Source organism: Heterodontus francisci, chromosome 19 (assembly GCF_036365525.1).
Source record: "Heterodontus francisci isolate sHetFra1 chromosome 19, sHetFra1.hap1, whole genome shotgun sequence".
Taxonomy (NCBI): domain Eukaryota; kingdom Metazoa; phylum Chordata; class Chondrichthyes; order Heterodontiformes; family Heterodontidae; genus Heterodontus; species Heterodontus francisci.
This window is the reverse complement of record NC_090389.1, coordinates 89,705,857-89,720,149: the sequence shown is the minus strand read 5'-3', so window position 1 is coordinate 89,720,149 and position 14,293 is coordinate 89,705,857. Positions and strand designations below refer to the sequence as shown.

At 54.6% G+C, this 14,293-nt stretch overlaps 1 protein-coding gene across 2 annotated transcripts in view; it reads left to right on the top strand.

The window, feature by feature from the left end:
- The window catches only part of cfap100 (cilia and flagella associated protein 100), a 78,058-nt gene that overhangs the window by 60,257 nt on the left and 3,508 nt on the right, over positions 1-14,293 (top strand). For both annotated transcript variants that reach the window (XM_068052197.1, XM_068052198.1), the window contains exons 11-12: positions 7,579-7,636; positions 11,798-11,949. In XM_068052197.1, coding sequence (XP_067908298.1) covers positions 7,579-7,636; positions 11,798-11,949 — 210 coding nt within the window. The remainder of the gene's footprint in view (positions 1-7,578; positions 7,637-11,797; positions 11,950-14,293) is intronic.

Below are 14,293 nucleotides of genomic sequence, written 5' to 3'. Positions count from 1 at the left end.
CCGCACCGGGTGCCCAAAGATCAGGAGCGTGGGACTGAAGTGCAGCCAGAATTTGAGGAGCAGCCCCTTCAGATACTCAAATAGGGGCTGCAACCTCGCACACTCCATATAAATGTGGAACACGGACTCGTCCAGGCCGCAGAAAGTACAGCTGGCCTGGGAGTCCGTGAACCTACTTAAAAGCCTATTGCACGGGACTGCTCTGTGCAGCACCCTCCACCCCAGGTCCCCGATGTAAAGGGGGAAGACTCCCGCGTAGAGAGACCTCCATCGGGGTTTCCCCTCGCCGCCAGATGGCAACGCGGACCGCCAGGGCGTGTCCGGCCGGCTGACGAGGGCGAGGAAGTGGAGAGTGTGCAGGAACAGCCCGTACAGGAAACCCCTCCGCGCCGATTGGAATGGCACGGAGGGCATTTCCGAGAGGCGGCTCGAGTTGTGCGGGACCGGCTCCCGAGGAGGGTTTCGGGGCCTGGGTCCGATGAGCAGTTCCGGCCGAGCGGGGGTCGGCTCGGCCGGGATCGCTCCGCACTCCCGAGCCCCCTCGCCACCCGCAGTGAGGGGCGTCCCGGGGGTTTCGGCTACTCCTCCGCCCGCCGGACCGTCCCCGGAGTCGGCCGCCCGGACAGCCGAGGCGCTCTCCTCCGCCGGCGGGGGAGCGCCCTGACTGGAGGCGACCATGTTCCAGACTCGGAAAAGATCCCGGTAAAAGACAGGCAACTCCCTCAGAGAGGCGCGGCTAACGGACTCCACCGGGAGCTGCGTGTCGTCTTGAAGGCAGTGACACTGGCGGAAAAAATACGTCGCCAGCGCACACCATCTGGGAGGACGCTCGACGTACAGGTATCTCTGCAGGGTCCGAAGGCGGAGAGTCGCAGCCTGGGTGCGGACGCACACCAGCGACTGACCGCCCTCCTCGATCGGGAGACTCAGGACCGCGGCAGAGACCCAGTGTTTCCTCTTGCCCCAGAAGAAATCGACGAGTTTCTTCTGGATCTTGGTGGCAAATACAGGGGGCGGGGCCAAAGTGACCAACCGGTACCACAGCATGGAGGCCACCAGTTGGTTTATGACCAACGCTCGGCCCCTGTAGGAAAGCACTCGGAGCAGTCCTGTCCAGCGCCCCAGCCGAGCGGTGACTTTCGCCTCCAACTCCTGCCAGTTTGCCGGCCAGGCTTCCTCAGCGGGGCTAAGGTGGACTCCCAGATAGAGGAGGTGCGTGGTGCTCCACGCAAAAGGTGTCATCTCCTCCGGCAGGGAGTCCACCCGCCACTGACCAACCAGGAGTCCGGAACATTTCTCCCAATTGATCCTCGCGGAGGACGCGGCAGAAAAGGTCTGCTGGCAGTCGCGCATCCTCCGCAAGTCAACGGGATCTGTGATTGCGAGGAGCACGTCGTCGGCGTAAGCCGAGAGGACGACCTGCATGGCCGGCTCGCGCAGAGCCAATCCCGTCAACCTCCTGCGAAGCAGGCACAGGAAGGGCTCCACGCAGATGGTATACAATTGGCCGGACATGGGGCACCCCTGACGCACTCCTCTCCCAAATCGAAGGGGCGCCGTCAAGGACCCGTTAACTTTGACTAGACACTCTGCGGCGGCGTATAAAAGTCGGACCCGGGCCACGAAATGCGGCCCGAGTCCGAAAGCGCGCAGAGTCCCGAAAAGGTAATCGTGATCCACCCTGTCGAACGCCTTCTCCTGATCGAGGGAGAGAAAGGCGACCGACTGACCAGTCCTCTGGGAAAGATGGATCAGGTCCCGGACCAGGTGGATGTTGTCCTGGATGGACCGGCCCGGGACCGTGTAGGACTGGTCGGGGTGGATCATGTGGGCCAGCACGGAGCCCAGGCGGGTAGACATAGCCCGGGCAAAGATCTTATAATCCGTGCTGAGGAGGGAGACCGGACGCCAGTTTTTAAGCAGGCGGAGATCGCCCCTCTTCGGCAGCAGGACGATGACCGCCCTGCGCCACGAGAGGGGCATCTCCCCGGTCGCCAGGCTTTCCCCCAGGACCCGCGCGTAATCGTCCCCCAGGACGTCCCAGAACGCCCTGAGGAACTCCACGGTCAACCCATCCAGCCCTGGGGATTTGCCCCTCGAGAGCTGGTGGAGGGCGCCAGTCAGCTCCGCCAACGTGAGCGGAGCCTCCAATCCTTCGGCGCCCTCCGGGCTGACCTGCGGCAGGTCCTCCCACAAAACTCTGCGCGCATCCTCGCTGGACGGATCCGGAGAGAACAACGCACTGTAATAAGTCCGGACCAGGAGGCCCATTCCCTCCGGATCCGTGATGGAGGATCCGTCGTCGGCCAGCAGCTCGACGAGCTGCTTACGGACCCCCCGCCATTTTTCCAGCGAGTAGAAGAAGGGAGAGGCGCGGTCCAAATCTTCCAGGATCTGGATCCGCGACCTCACGTACGCGCCTCGGGACGCTATGAGCTGCAGGTCCCTCAGCGCGCCCTTCTTCTCTTTGTACGCCTGCCACAGAGCCGGGTCCGCGACGGCATGACCGAGGCGGGACTCCAAGTCGAGCACCTCCCTCTCAAGGCGCCCGATCTCGGCTTCCCGCCTCTTGGTCGACCCCTTCGCGTACTCCTGACAGAAGACGCGGATGTGAGTCTTGCCCACATCCCACCATAGCCTCAAGGAGGGGAAGCCCCCCTGCTTCCTTCTCCAGTCGGCCCAGAATCGACAGAACGAGTCCCGAAATCGCACGTCCTCCAGCAGCCGGTTGTTAAAGTGCCAGTACGCGGACCCCGCCCGCGTGCGGAGCGGAGTGAACTCCGCCCACACCAGGCGGTGGTCCGAGCACGGCACCAGCCGCATGGAGGCCGCCGAAACGAGGGAGACGTACGCCTGCGAAATGTAGAGGCGGTCGATTCGCGACCCCCCTCCTCCAGACCTCCACGTGAAGGCGCTGGAGTCGGGATGGAGATTCCGCCAGACGTCCACCAAGTTAAGGGAGCTGATCAGTCCCCTCAACTTCTCCACCGACGCTTGGCCGCGCTGGGGACCGGAGCGATCCCCCACCTCGAGGGTGCAGTTAAAATCCCCCCCGAGGATGATGCACTCGCCGCTATCGATGGAGCTCAAGAGAGCGGACACTTCTTCAAAGAAGCGCGCTTGCAACGCGCCGGGCCTGGGCGCGTACACGTTCACAAAGTGGAGCGGCACGCTACCCAGGCGAACGGCGAGGTGGAGCAAGCGGCCCGGCACTAGCTCCTTGACCCCCAAGATCTCCGGCTGAAAAGTCGGGGCCAACAAGATAGCCACCCCACTAGAAATAGGGGTGAGGTGACTCATGTAGACCCCACCCTGCCACTCCAGGAGCCAGGTGGCTTCGTCTCCCGGAACGGTGTGGGTTTCCTGCAGAAAGCTCACCGCGTATCTCCCTTCCCTAAGGACTGAGAGATTGTGAAATCTGCGGTGAGCCCCTCTGCTGCCGTTGATGTTGAGGCTGGCTATGGTTATCTTCATGTCAAAGGTACTTAAAACCCGTCACCAACACCTCACTGTGAGGAAGGAGTGGAAGTGCACCTGGCCCTCCACTCCCCCAGCAACCCATTGAGGAACACATTAAAACGGCGCCTCTCAACCAGTTTCACGTCTGCGCGCTTGCCCGCTATCTTAAGGGCGGCACGGACGGACTGGATGATCAGCGCCAGATTCGACCAACGGTCGAGGGCCAGCTGAACTTTATTGCGGCAACCCCTGCAAGCCGCGAGGAAATCCCGGAGTTCCGCCGTGGGGATGAGAGGAGATTCGGTGGGAGGCACGAGGGACTCCACCACCTCACTGGCGATGGAATCAAGATCATCCTCCGTGCCCCGCACCGAATCCCCATCCTCCTCCGGGTCGTCACCGCCAGCGGCCGACACATCCACCACACACTGTGGGGCTGACGTCCCCGCCGCGCCAGCTGGTCCCGCCTCCGTCACGATCCCACCCCCAGGATCGATGGCGGAGGAGTCCTCTCTGGGTTCTATTGTGAAACTGGAGCCTGTCGGCACCAGCGGTTCAGGACCCCCCTCCACCTCCATCCCCAGGCCAATGAGTGGTCCAGGGGAGACAGAAGTTCCGGACTCCGGGAAACCAGCCGGAGCCGAGATTGGAGGCGGAGGGAGGAGGCTATCTCCCGCTCCGCCAGCACCCACAGGCCCAGCAGGTGGGGCAGCATTCTCAGTTATAACTGGGTCGGGTGTCTCCTGGTTGGTGGTGGACTCCGGCTGGGAGGCCCGACCCTCTGGGGCCTCGCCCTCCCCTTCATTCAGGACACCCGACCCAGTAGCAGTGGCAGAATGGGCGGCTTCCCCAGGCTCCCCCACCACAAGCAGGGCCCCACTTACTCCTTCAGGAGGGGCCTCATGTACCGGGGCCATCCCCTCCCCTCCATCCTGAGGAATAGGGAGCACCTGCCCGGACTTTGCAGCCTTGGCGGTGGCGGTAGGGGAAACCTGGGGACCCGAAACAGGAGGCAGCTCCCCTCCAACAGATGGGCCCTGCGCCTCAGGGCCCCTTGTTACCTCTGTGGAGGGGTGCCTTCTCCTCTTTTTCCCAGTTGTGTGCGGAGGCTCAGAGACCTCCATATCATCAGAGGCCTCCACCTCCACACTCTCCTTTTTTTTATTCACCCTGGGCCTGAGCCCAGCCCTGGGGCAAGTTGACTTCCCGAGATCGGGCCTTGGGCTGAGCTCAGGCTCGGGTAGTGTCACGATATCCAGGGGACGCGCCTCTCGATGTTTATTTCTCCTCCGCGCCTTCCTTCCACTTGGACGGTCACCCCCCTCCCTGCCGGAGGCCGTGAAAACCACAGCCTCCGGTACCGACTGAATGGTATCTGGTGGTGGTGTAGTGGGGGTGGGAGGAGGTGCAGCGTCGCCACCCTGGGCCGCTGAGTTGGAGTTGGCAGCCGGGAGGTTGGGGCAGTTCTTACGAACATGCCCCACCCCCTTACAGACATGGCACCGCACCCCGTCCAAGGTCCAGAAGACGCGGTAGGCCGTCCCCTGGAATTCTACATTGAAGTGGCCCTCTGTCACCTCCTCCCGCGCCAGCTGCATGAATAACTGGCGGCGGAAGGAGTAGACGTGTCGGAGGCTGTTCTCCCGAAGACCGAGCGGGACTGGGGTGAGCCCCGTCTTTACCTCCCCCAGATGGTGCAGGTGGGAAGGAGGAGCTCACCAGGGATGAAGGGTGGGACATTGGATAAAATGAGCCTTTGCGCAGTGGCCTCCAGGGGGTCCACTGGCAGAAAGGTCCCGCCCACGGTGAGCCCCTTGCTCAGAGCCAGGGACACCGCCCGCTCGGTCTTCAGGAAAAACACTGCCTTCCCGTACATTTTAGAGGCTGCAACAATGGCCGAAGGGCCGACCACCTCGGCCATTGCTTTCACGCATGCCTCTATAGTCATGTTCGGGTGGACGTAGCTCTTGACCCCATGCTTCGTTGTTAATAAAGCAAACGGTGACGGGGCAACAGGTGCAGCTGCAGCAGCCGCAGCAGCATATGAACGGGAAGGCCCCGCCACCGGCGAAGAGGGGCTTGCCATGGGGTCTAAGAGCTACGTCCACCCCCAAGAAACAAAACAAATTTACACAATTTTTTTAAAAAAGCAAACTTTAAACAAGGTGGAGTGGGAGTAGAGGAGGATGGCGTAGGATGGTAAAGGAAAAGGGGAGGATAGGTAATTGAGGCGACTGAGTGGAGGAAGGGAGAGAAAGGCTGAAAAGGATGTTTGTTTCAACTGCCAGTTGGAGCACCTTTATCACAATTCGTCCAAACTTGTTTGTTGTCTTCCAGTTGGGGGAGGCTTCTTCGCCCAGGACAGCTGGAGCCGCCCGGTACTCTCCTCTTCTGATTTTAACAAGACAGTCTTCACCCGGGCAACTCCAGCTGTCCCGAGCAGGCAGTTGGGGTGGGGAGGGAGCTCCCTGTGTGCAAACACCAATACAAACACAGGGGCCCTTACTGGATTTGGCTGCCCCACCCCTGAGTCTTCAGGCCTCTTCTCCCTCCCCCAAACAGTTTAAACTTAATAGTCTTTCAGGTGCCCTGACACCCACCTCTCCAGAAAAATTGCAGCCTTCCTTGATGGTTTCCCTCCACTCTGTATTCACCTTTCTCCAATCTCTCTCTCCAGTTGCTGCAGTTTCCACTCTGTATTCACCTTTCTCCAGTTGCTGCAGTTTCCAGTCTCCACTCTCCTCTCCCCAGTTGCTGCAGTTTCCACTCTGTATTCACCTTTCTCCAGTTGCTGCAGTCTCCACTCTCCACTCTGCAATTGCTGCAACACAGGTGCAGCTGCTCCCCCTGATTGCTGGCAGGAAGTGCTCCAAATTGACCAGCCAATCCCAGTGCTGTACCTGTCCTGGGAGTGTTTGATGGGGACAGTGTAGAGGGAGCTTTACTCTGTATCTAACCCCTTTTTATTTTCTTCTTTTTGCAATAAAGTCCCCACCCCCTCTCCACCCAGCTCACTGTGAGGCCACTGGTGTAGGTGATAGGGGACTCTCCATCTGATGTTGGGGCAGTGTAGAGTGAGTTTTATACTCTGTATCTAACCCCATGCTGTACCTGTCCTGGGAGTGTTTGATGGGGACAGTGTAGAGGGAGCTTTACTCTGTATCTAACCCCGTGCTGTACCTGTCCTGGGAGTGTTTGATGAGACAGTGTAGAGGGAGCTTTACTCTGTATCTGACCCCCATACTATACTGTCCTGGGAGTGTTTGATGGGACAGTGTAGAGGGAGCTTTACTCTGTATCTAACCCTGTGCTGTACCTGTCCTGGCAGTGTTTGATGGGGACAGTGTAGAGGGAGCTTTACTCTGTATCTAACCCCGTGCTGTACCTGTCCTGGGAGTGTTTGATGAGACAGTGTAGAGGGAGCTTTACTCTGTATCTGACCCCCATACTATACTGTCCTGGGAGTGTTTGATGGGACAGTGTAGAGGGAGCTTTACTCTGTATCTAACCCCGTGCTGTACCTGTCCTGGGAGTGTTTGATGAGACAGTGTAGAGGGAGCTTTACTCTGTATCTGACCCCCATACTATACTGTCCTGGGAGTGTTTGATGAGACAGTGTCGAGGGAGCTTTACTCTGTATCTGACCCCCATACTATACTGTCCTGGGAGTGTTTGATGGGACAGTGTAGAGGGAGCTTTACTCTGTATCTAACCCATGCTTTTCTTCAAAAAATGCCATGCAGGATCTTTTACATCTGCCTGAGAGAGCAGATGGGGCCTCAGTTTAACATCTCATCCAAAAGACAGCACCTCTGGTGCAACACTCACTTGTCCTGCGTTTGGAGTATGAGCCTCGATTATAGACTCACATCTGAACTTGAACCTTTAACCTTCTGATTGAGAAGCAGTAGTGCTACATGCTTAGCCACAGCTGACAGCAAAGCTGAAGCTGTTTAACTCAGAGATGTGAAGTGGTCTTTGCTAATATTTGTCCAGGGTAAGTGGGAGGCCAGAAGTGTTAGTTGGGGGGTGGGGGAGGGGTCAGCGCAGATAGTAAGTACATTTTGCACCCTTCTATTTGTTTATCTGTTAACACTTTATTTCCTGTTTCCTCTAAAGGAGTAGTGCTGTTTCTGAATTGAGAGATTTGGATGTTGACTGGTCTGACAGTGATGAGGTTTGTTACACTTATGATTCTTTAAGAGGCTTTTACCAGTGGACCATATATTCTCTACCCACCTCCCTTGCCAGAATATCTCCACTGGGATCCAGATGCCCCTCTCTTGCCCTGCCTGATTGGCCCTTGCTCGTGCCACAAGAGTCAGTGGGCTGTTCAACCCTGAGGAGCATCACAGCCACGCCTTTTCCCGCTGCGGCCTCCCAGCTGGGGAGTTGCATGTTCCGCAATCAGTGACAGAAACACTGTTTTTTTTGTGCTGCCTGACCACGGGCCCTGAGTCCAGTTCGTAGAATCATACAGCACTGAAAGAGACCATTCAGCCCACCCTGTCTGTGCTGGCTCTTTGAAAGAGCTATCCAATTAGTCCCAATCTCTGCTCTTCCCCATAGTCCTGTAAATTCTCTCCCCTTAAGTATTTATTCAATTCCCTTTTGAAAGTTATTATTGAATCTGCCTCCACCGCCCTTTCAGGCAGCGCGTTCCAGATCACAACAACTCACTGTTTAAAGGAATTCCCATCTTCTGCCACTCTGGTATTTTTTTACCAATCATCTTAAATCTTTGTCCCTCGGGTTGCTGATCCTCCTGCCACTGGAAACTGTTTCTCCTCATTTACTCTATCAAAACCCCTCATGAAGAGGTGGAAACTCACTAGGATCAGTGCCGGGGTCTCACTCGGATCAGTGCCGGGGTCTCACTCGGATCAGTGCCGGGGTCTCACTCGGATCAGTGCCGGGGTCTCACTCGGATCAGTGCCGGGGTCTCACTCGGATCAGTGCCGGGGTCTCACTAGGATCAGTGCCGAGGTCTCACTAGGATCAGTGCCGAGGTGTTCACTCGGATCAGTGCCGGGGTCTCACTCGGATCAGTGCCGGGGTCTCACTCGGATCAGTGCCGGGGTCTCACTCGGATCAGTGCCGGGGTCTCACTCGGATCAGTGCCGGGGTCTCACTAGGATCAGTGCCGAGGTCTCACTAGGATCAGTGCCGAGGTGTTCACTAGGATCAGTGCCGAGGTGTTCACTAGGATCAGTGCCGGGGTCTCACTAGGATCAGTGCCGGGGTCTCACTAGGATCAGTGCCGAGGTGTTCACTAGGATCAGTGCCGGGGTCTCACTCGGATCAGTGCCGGGGTCTCACTCGGATCAGTGCCGGGGTCTCACTCGGATCAGTGCCGGGGTCTCACTCGGATCAGTGCCGGGGTCTCACTCGGATCAGTGCCGAGGTCTCACTAGGATCAGTGCCGAGGTCTCACTAGGATCAGTGCCGAGGTGTTCACTAGGATCAGTGCCGAGGTGTTCACTAGGATCAGTGCCGGGGTCTCACTAGGATCAGTGCCGGGGTCTCACTAGGATCAGTGCCGAGGTCTCACTAGGATCAGTGCCGAGGTGTTCACTAGGATCAGTGCCGAGGTGTTCACTAGGATCAGTGCCGAGGTGTTCACTAGGATCAGTGCCGAGGTGTTCACTAGGATCAGTGCGGGGGTCTCACTAGGATCAGTGCCGAGGTGTTCACTAGGATCAGTGCCGGGGTATCACTAGGATCAGTGCCGGGGGTATCACTAAGATCAGTGCCGGGGGTCTCTCTAGGATCAGTGCCGGGGGTCTCTCTAGGATCAGTGCCGGGGGTCTCTCTAGGATCAGTGCCGGGGGTCTCTCTAGGATCAGTGCCGGGGGTCTCTCTAGGATCAGTGCCGGGGTATCACTAGGATCAGTGCCGGGGTATCACTAGGATCAGTGCCGGGGGTCTCTCTAGGATCAGTGCCGGGGTATCACTAGGATCAGTGCCGGGGTATCACTAGGATCAGTGCCGGGGGTCTCTCTAGGATCAGTGCCGGGGGTCTCTCTAGGATCAGTGCCGGGGTATCACTAGGATCAGTGCCGGGGTATCACTAGGATCAGTGCCGGGGTATCACTAGGATCAGTGCCGGGGGTATCACTAGGATCAGTGCCGGGGGTCTCTCTAGGATCAGTGCCGGGGTATCACTAGGATCAGTGCCGGGGTATCACTAGGATCAGTGCCGGGGGTCTCTCTAGGATCAGTGCCGGGGGTCTCTCTAGGATCAGTGCCGGGGGTCTCACTAGGATCAATGCTGGTGTCCCTGGCGTTCACAATTTGCGTTAATGATTTAGGCTTTGGAATCAAAATCACAATTTCTAAATTTGCAGATGACACCAAATTGGGAAGGATCATCTCTACAAGTTAAAAGCAGACATTAATAAACTTGAAGAATGGGCAAATGAATTTCAGTTAAATTAAGTGTGAGGAATTACATTTTGATGAGAAAAATAAGGAGCTCTCATTACTTAGAAAATAAGAACTAAGAAGCAAAGGGATCTGGGAGTACAAACACACAAATCACTAAATGTTGGGCACAGGTTAATAAAGGCGATAATCAGATCAAACCAAGCACTAGGGTTTATTACTAGGTGTATGGAATTGAAAAGTAGAGAAGTTATGCTGAACCTGTATTGAACCTTGTTTAGCTGAAACTTGGAGAACTGTGCGCAGTTCTGGTCTCCATATTATAAAAAGGATATAGAGGCGCTGGAGTAGGTGCAAAAAGGATTTACACGGATGATAGCAGAATTGCGAGGCTATACCAATCAGGAAGGAAAGGGTGAAAAGGCTGTCTCTATTTACTCTTGAAAAGAGGAGGCTGAGGGATGACCCAATAGAGGTCTTTAAAATGATGAAACCTTTTGATTGAGTAGACACAGAGGACTGGCTTGACCCGGGAGTTGGGAAGGCTGGCAAACTGACGTAGGAAGGCAGTGGGTGGTGTGCCTGCCTGCAGATTTTTCCTGCGTCGGCTGGCATTTTACCAGCGCTACCTGCACCACGTGGAGAGACTGCTCGGGGTGGGGTGTCAGGGGAGGTGAGCCGCGTTTTCGGGCATTGTTTGGTCCATAGAGAGTACCCTCCCCCCACTGCCACCAGCAGGGCCTGTGGCTGGCCCTGGCACCCCCAGACCCCACTTACCTGCCTTCCAGGAAGCACGGCCATTGATGCAGCCACTGCTAGCAGTGGCACAGCTGAGGCTGCTGAGCTGCCAGGTCTCTGATTGGCCAGCAGCTCTTGGGGGTGGGCCACCATCCTTAATATGGATGGCTGCCTGGCAGCAGGCGCTTAATTGACAGCCGCTGGCAAGACACAGCCCTGGGTCCTGCTGATCACCGAAGCAAGTTGGCCCTGACAGTGAAACCCCTACCACATCTGTCAAATCCAGCCCAGACAGAGAGTTTCCACTTGTGGGGAAGAGTATAACTAGAGAGCATCAATGTAAGATAGTCACCAAGAAATCCAATAGGGAATTTGGCAGAAACTTTACCTAGAAAGTGGTGAGAATGCGGAACTCACCATCACAGGGAGCAGTTGAGGTGAATAGTATCGATACATTTAAGGGGAAGTTTAAATGAGGGAGAAAGGAATAGAAGGATATGTTGATAGGATGAGATGAAGAGAGGTGGAAGGAGGCTCGTGTGGAGCATAAAGACCAGCATGGACTCGTTGGGCCGAATGGCCTGTTTCTGTGCTGTAAATTCAATGTAATTCCATGTAATTACAGTTTCATAGACACTGACTCTCAGTGGTGTATATTTTTCAGTGAGATGCAGCTGAGAGAGGGGGTGAGGACAGAGAGAGGTGGCAGAGAGAGAGGGGGGAAAGAAAGAAAGAGCAGAGAGTGAGAGGGAGGGACAGAGAGAGAGCAGCAGAGACAAAAACAGAAAATGCTGGATATACTCAGCAGGTCTGGCAGCATCTGTGGAGAGAGAAAAAGAGTTAACGTTTCAGGTCAGTGACCTTTCATCAGAACCATTCCTAATTGCCCTCGAGAAGGTGGTGGTGAGCTGCCTTCTTGAACTGCTGCAGTCCGTGTGGTGTAGGTACACCCACAGTGCTGTTAGGGAGGGAGTTCCAGGATTTTGATCTGATAAAAGATCACTGACCTGAAATGTTAACTCTGTTTCTTTCTCCACAGATGCTGCCTGGGTATTTCCATCATTTTCTGTTGTCATTTCAGTTTTCCGGCATCTGCAGTAATTTGCTTTTCTGTTGAGAGAAGCAGAGTGTTGTGTTGTGTCCAGTTGTTAGCCTGATGCTAAATTTGCTTCAGTGAGTTTCCATTCCCTGTGCGATTCTGTTTGATGTTCTGCAGGAGCAGGAACTTTACTTCACGCATCCCAAGCAGCTACTGAACATCTACACTGAACTGGAGGAACAGAACCTGTCGCTCATCCTTAACTCACAGGAGACCGAGGAGGCTGTGGAGGAAATCAAACAGGCCATGGCCACTGCCCAGCATAAGATGTAAGCAGAGCAGTCAATCAGCATAAGCCAGTTGCTCAGTCCCCACCCTGCAGTAGAAACGCTGTCAAATTGAAGAATCAAAAAAGATGCAAGACTTTGGTGGGAGTTGACCTCTTGTTTTTTTTTTATTTATTCATTCTTGGGATGTGGGCATCACTGGCCAGGCCAACGTTTGTTGCCCATCCCTAATTTCCCTTGAGAAGGTGGTGGTGAGCTGCCATCTTGAACCACTGCAGTCCATGTGGGGTAGGTACACCCACAGTGCTGTTTAGTTTGGTTTAGAGATACAGCACTGAAACAGGCCCTTCGGCCCACCGAGTCTGTGCCAACCATCAACCACCCAATTATACTAATTCTACACTAATTCCATATTCCTACCACATCCCCACCTGTCCCTGTATTTCCCTACCACCTACCTATACTAGGGGCAATTTATAATGGCCAATTAACCTATCAAGCTGCAAGTCTTTGGCTTGTGGGAGGAAACCGGAGCACCCGGAGGAAACCCACGCAGATACAGGGAGAACTTGCAAACTCCACACAGGCAGTACCCAGAATTGAACTCGGGTCGCTGGAGCTGTGAGGCTGCGGTGCTAACCACTGCGCTGCCCCAGTTAGGAAGGGAGTTCCAGGATTTTGACCCAGTGACAGTGAAGGAATGATAGGAATAAAACATTAGCACAGAGATCAGAGACATTTGTTGCAATAACAATGGTTACAGTGACAGACTTTCATTTTAACTGACTGGGAGATGTGGAAGTGCCAGAATCCTAAAGTTAGCAAATTTCTTGAATGTACTGGGGACAGTTTTCTGGAACAATGTGTTCTTGAACCAACAAGAGAAAAGTCCATACTGGATTTCGATAAGGAATGAGCCATAATTAGTTAACAATCTAAGGGTAAAGGAACACTAGGCAAGTAGATTGAATTGGGATACAAATCAGCTATAATCTAATTCGATGTCAGAACAGATCCAAGGAACAGAATGGCCCCATGGCAGACTGGTCAGTAAAACGAAATCCCATGGGATACAGGGGAAGATGGTAGGTTGGATCCAAAATTGTTTCAGTGACTGAAACAAAGGTTAGTAGTCGATGGATGTTTTTGCAAATGAGAAGTGGTTTCCAGTGGTGTTCCACAGGGCTCAGTAAAGGCCTGCTACCCGACGGGACCCGACAACGTGCGTCAGGTTCAGGTTGGGTCGGGCCCCTCTTCTGGGTCTGGCTTTTGGACTCTGGTTGGGTGGGGTCGGGCCGGATACACACGATAAGTGCTCTGCTGGTAAATATTGAAATTAAAAAAACTTACCTGAGCTGGGAATCCGGGACGAAACTGAGTCTGCGCAGTGAGCAAGTGACGTCCCTATGACATCATCACGCATGCGCTGCAGCTTCCTGCAGGTTCGGTGTCAGGAAGGTAAGTAAAGCGACGGTCGGGCCGGGTCTGCTGTGGTTCAGTCGGGTTCTTTTTCCCAACTTGAGCAGGCCTTTAGGGCTCAGTGTTGGGTCCCTTGCTGTTTGTGAAATTTGCTGATGACACAAAAATTGGCTGTGTAGTTGATAGTGAAGAGGATAGCTGTAGACTCCAGAAAGATATCAATGGTTTGGTTGAGTGGGCGGAAAAGTGGCAAATGGAATTCAATCCAGAGAAGTGTGAGGTAATGCATTTGGGGAAGCAAATAAAGTGAGGGAATAGACAATAAACAGGAGGATATTGAGAGGTGTAGAAGAAGTGAGAGACTTTGGAGTGCATGTCCACAGGTCCCTGAAGGTGGCAGGACAGGTAGATAGAGGGTGAAGAAGGAATATGGAATAATTTCCTTTAATGGTCGAGGTATAGAATACAAAAGCAGGGATGTAATGCTGGAACTGTATAAAACACTGGTTCGGCCACAGCTGGAGTATTGTGTACAGTTCTGGTCACCACATTACAGGAAGGACATAATTGCTCTGGAGAGAGTACAGAGGAGATTTACAAGAATGTTGCCAGGGCTTGAAAGTTGTAGCTATGAGGAAAGATTGGATTGGCTAGCGTTGTTTTCCTTAGAACGGAGGAGGCTGAGGGATGACTTAATTGAGGTGTACAAAATTATAAGGGGCCTGGATAGAGTAGACAGGAAGGACCTGCTTCCCCTAGCGGAGGCACAGATTTTAAGGTGATTGGTAGAAGGATTAGAGGGGACATGAGGAAAAACTTATTCACCCAGAGGGTGGTGGGTGTCTGGGATTCACTGCCAGGAATGGTGGTAGAGGCAGAAACTGTCAATTCTTTTAAGCGGTACCAGGACCTGTACCTGAAATGCTGGAACTGGCAAGGCTACGGACCAGGTGCTGGAAGGTGGGAT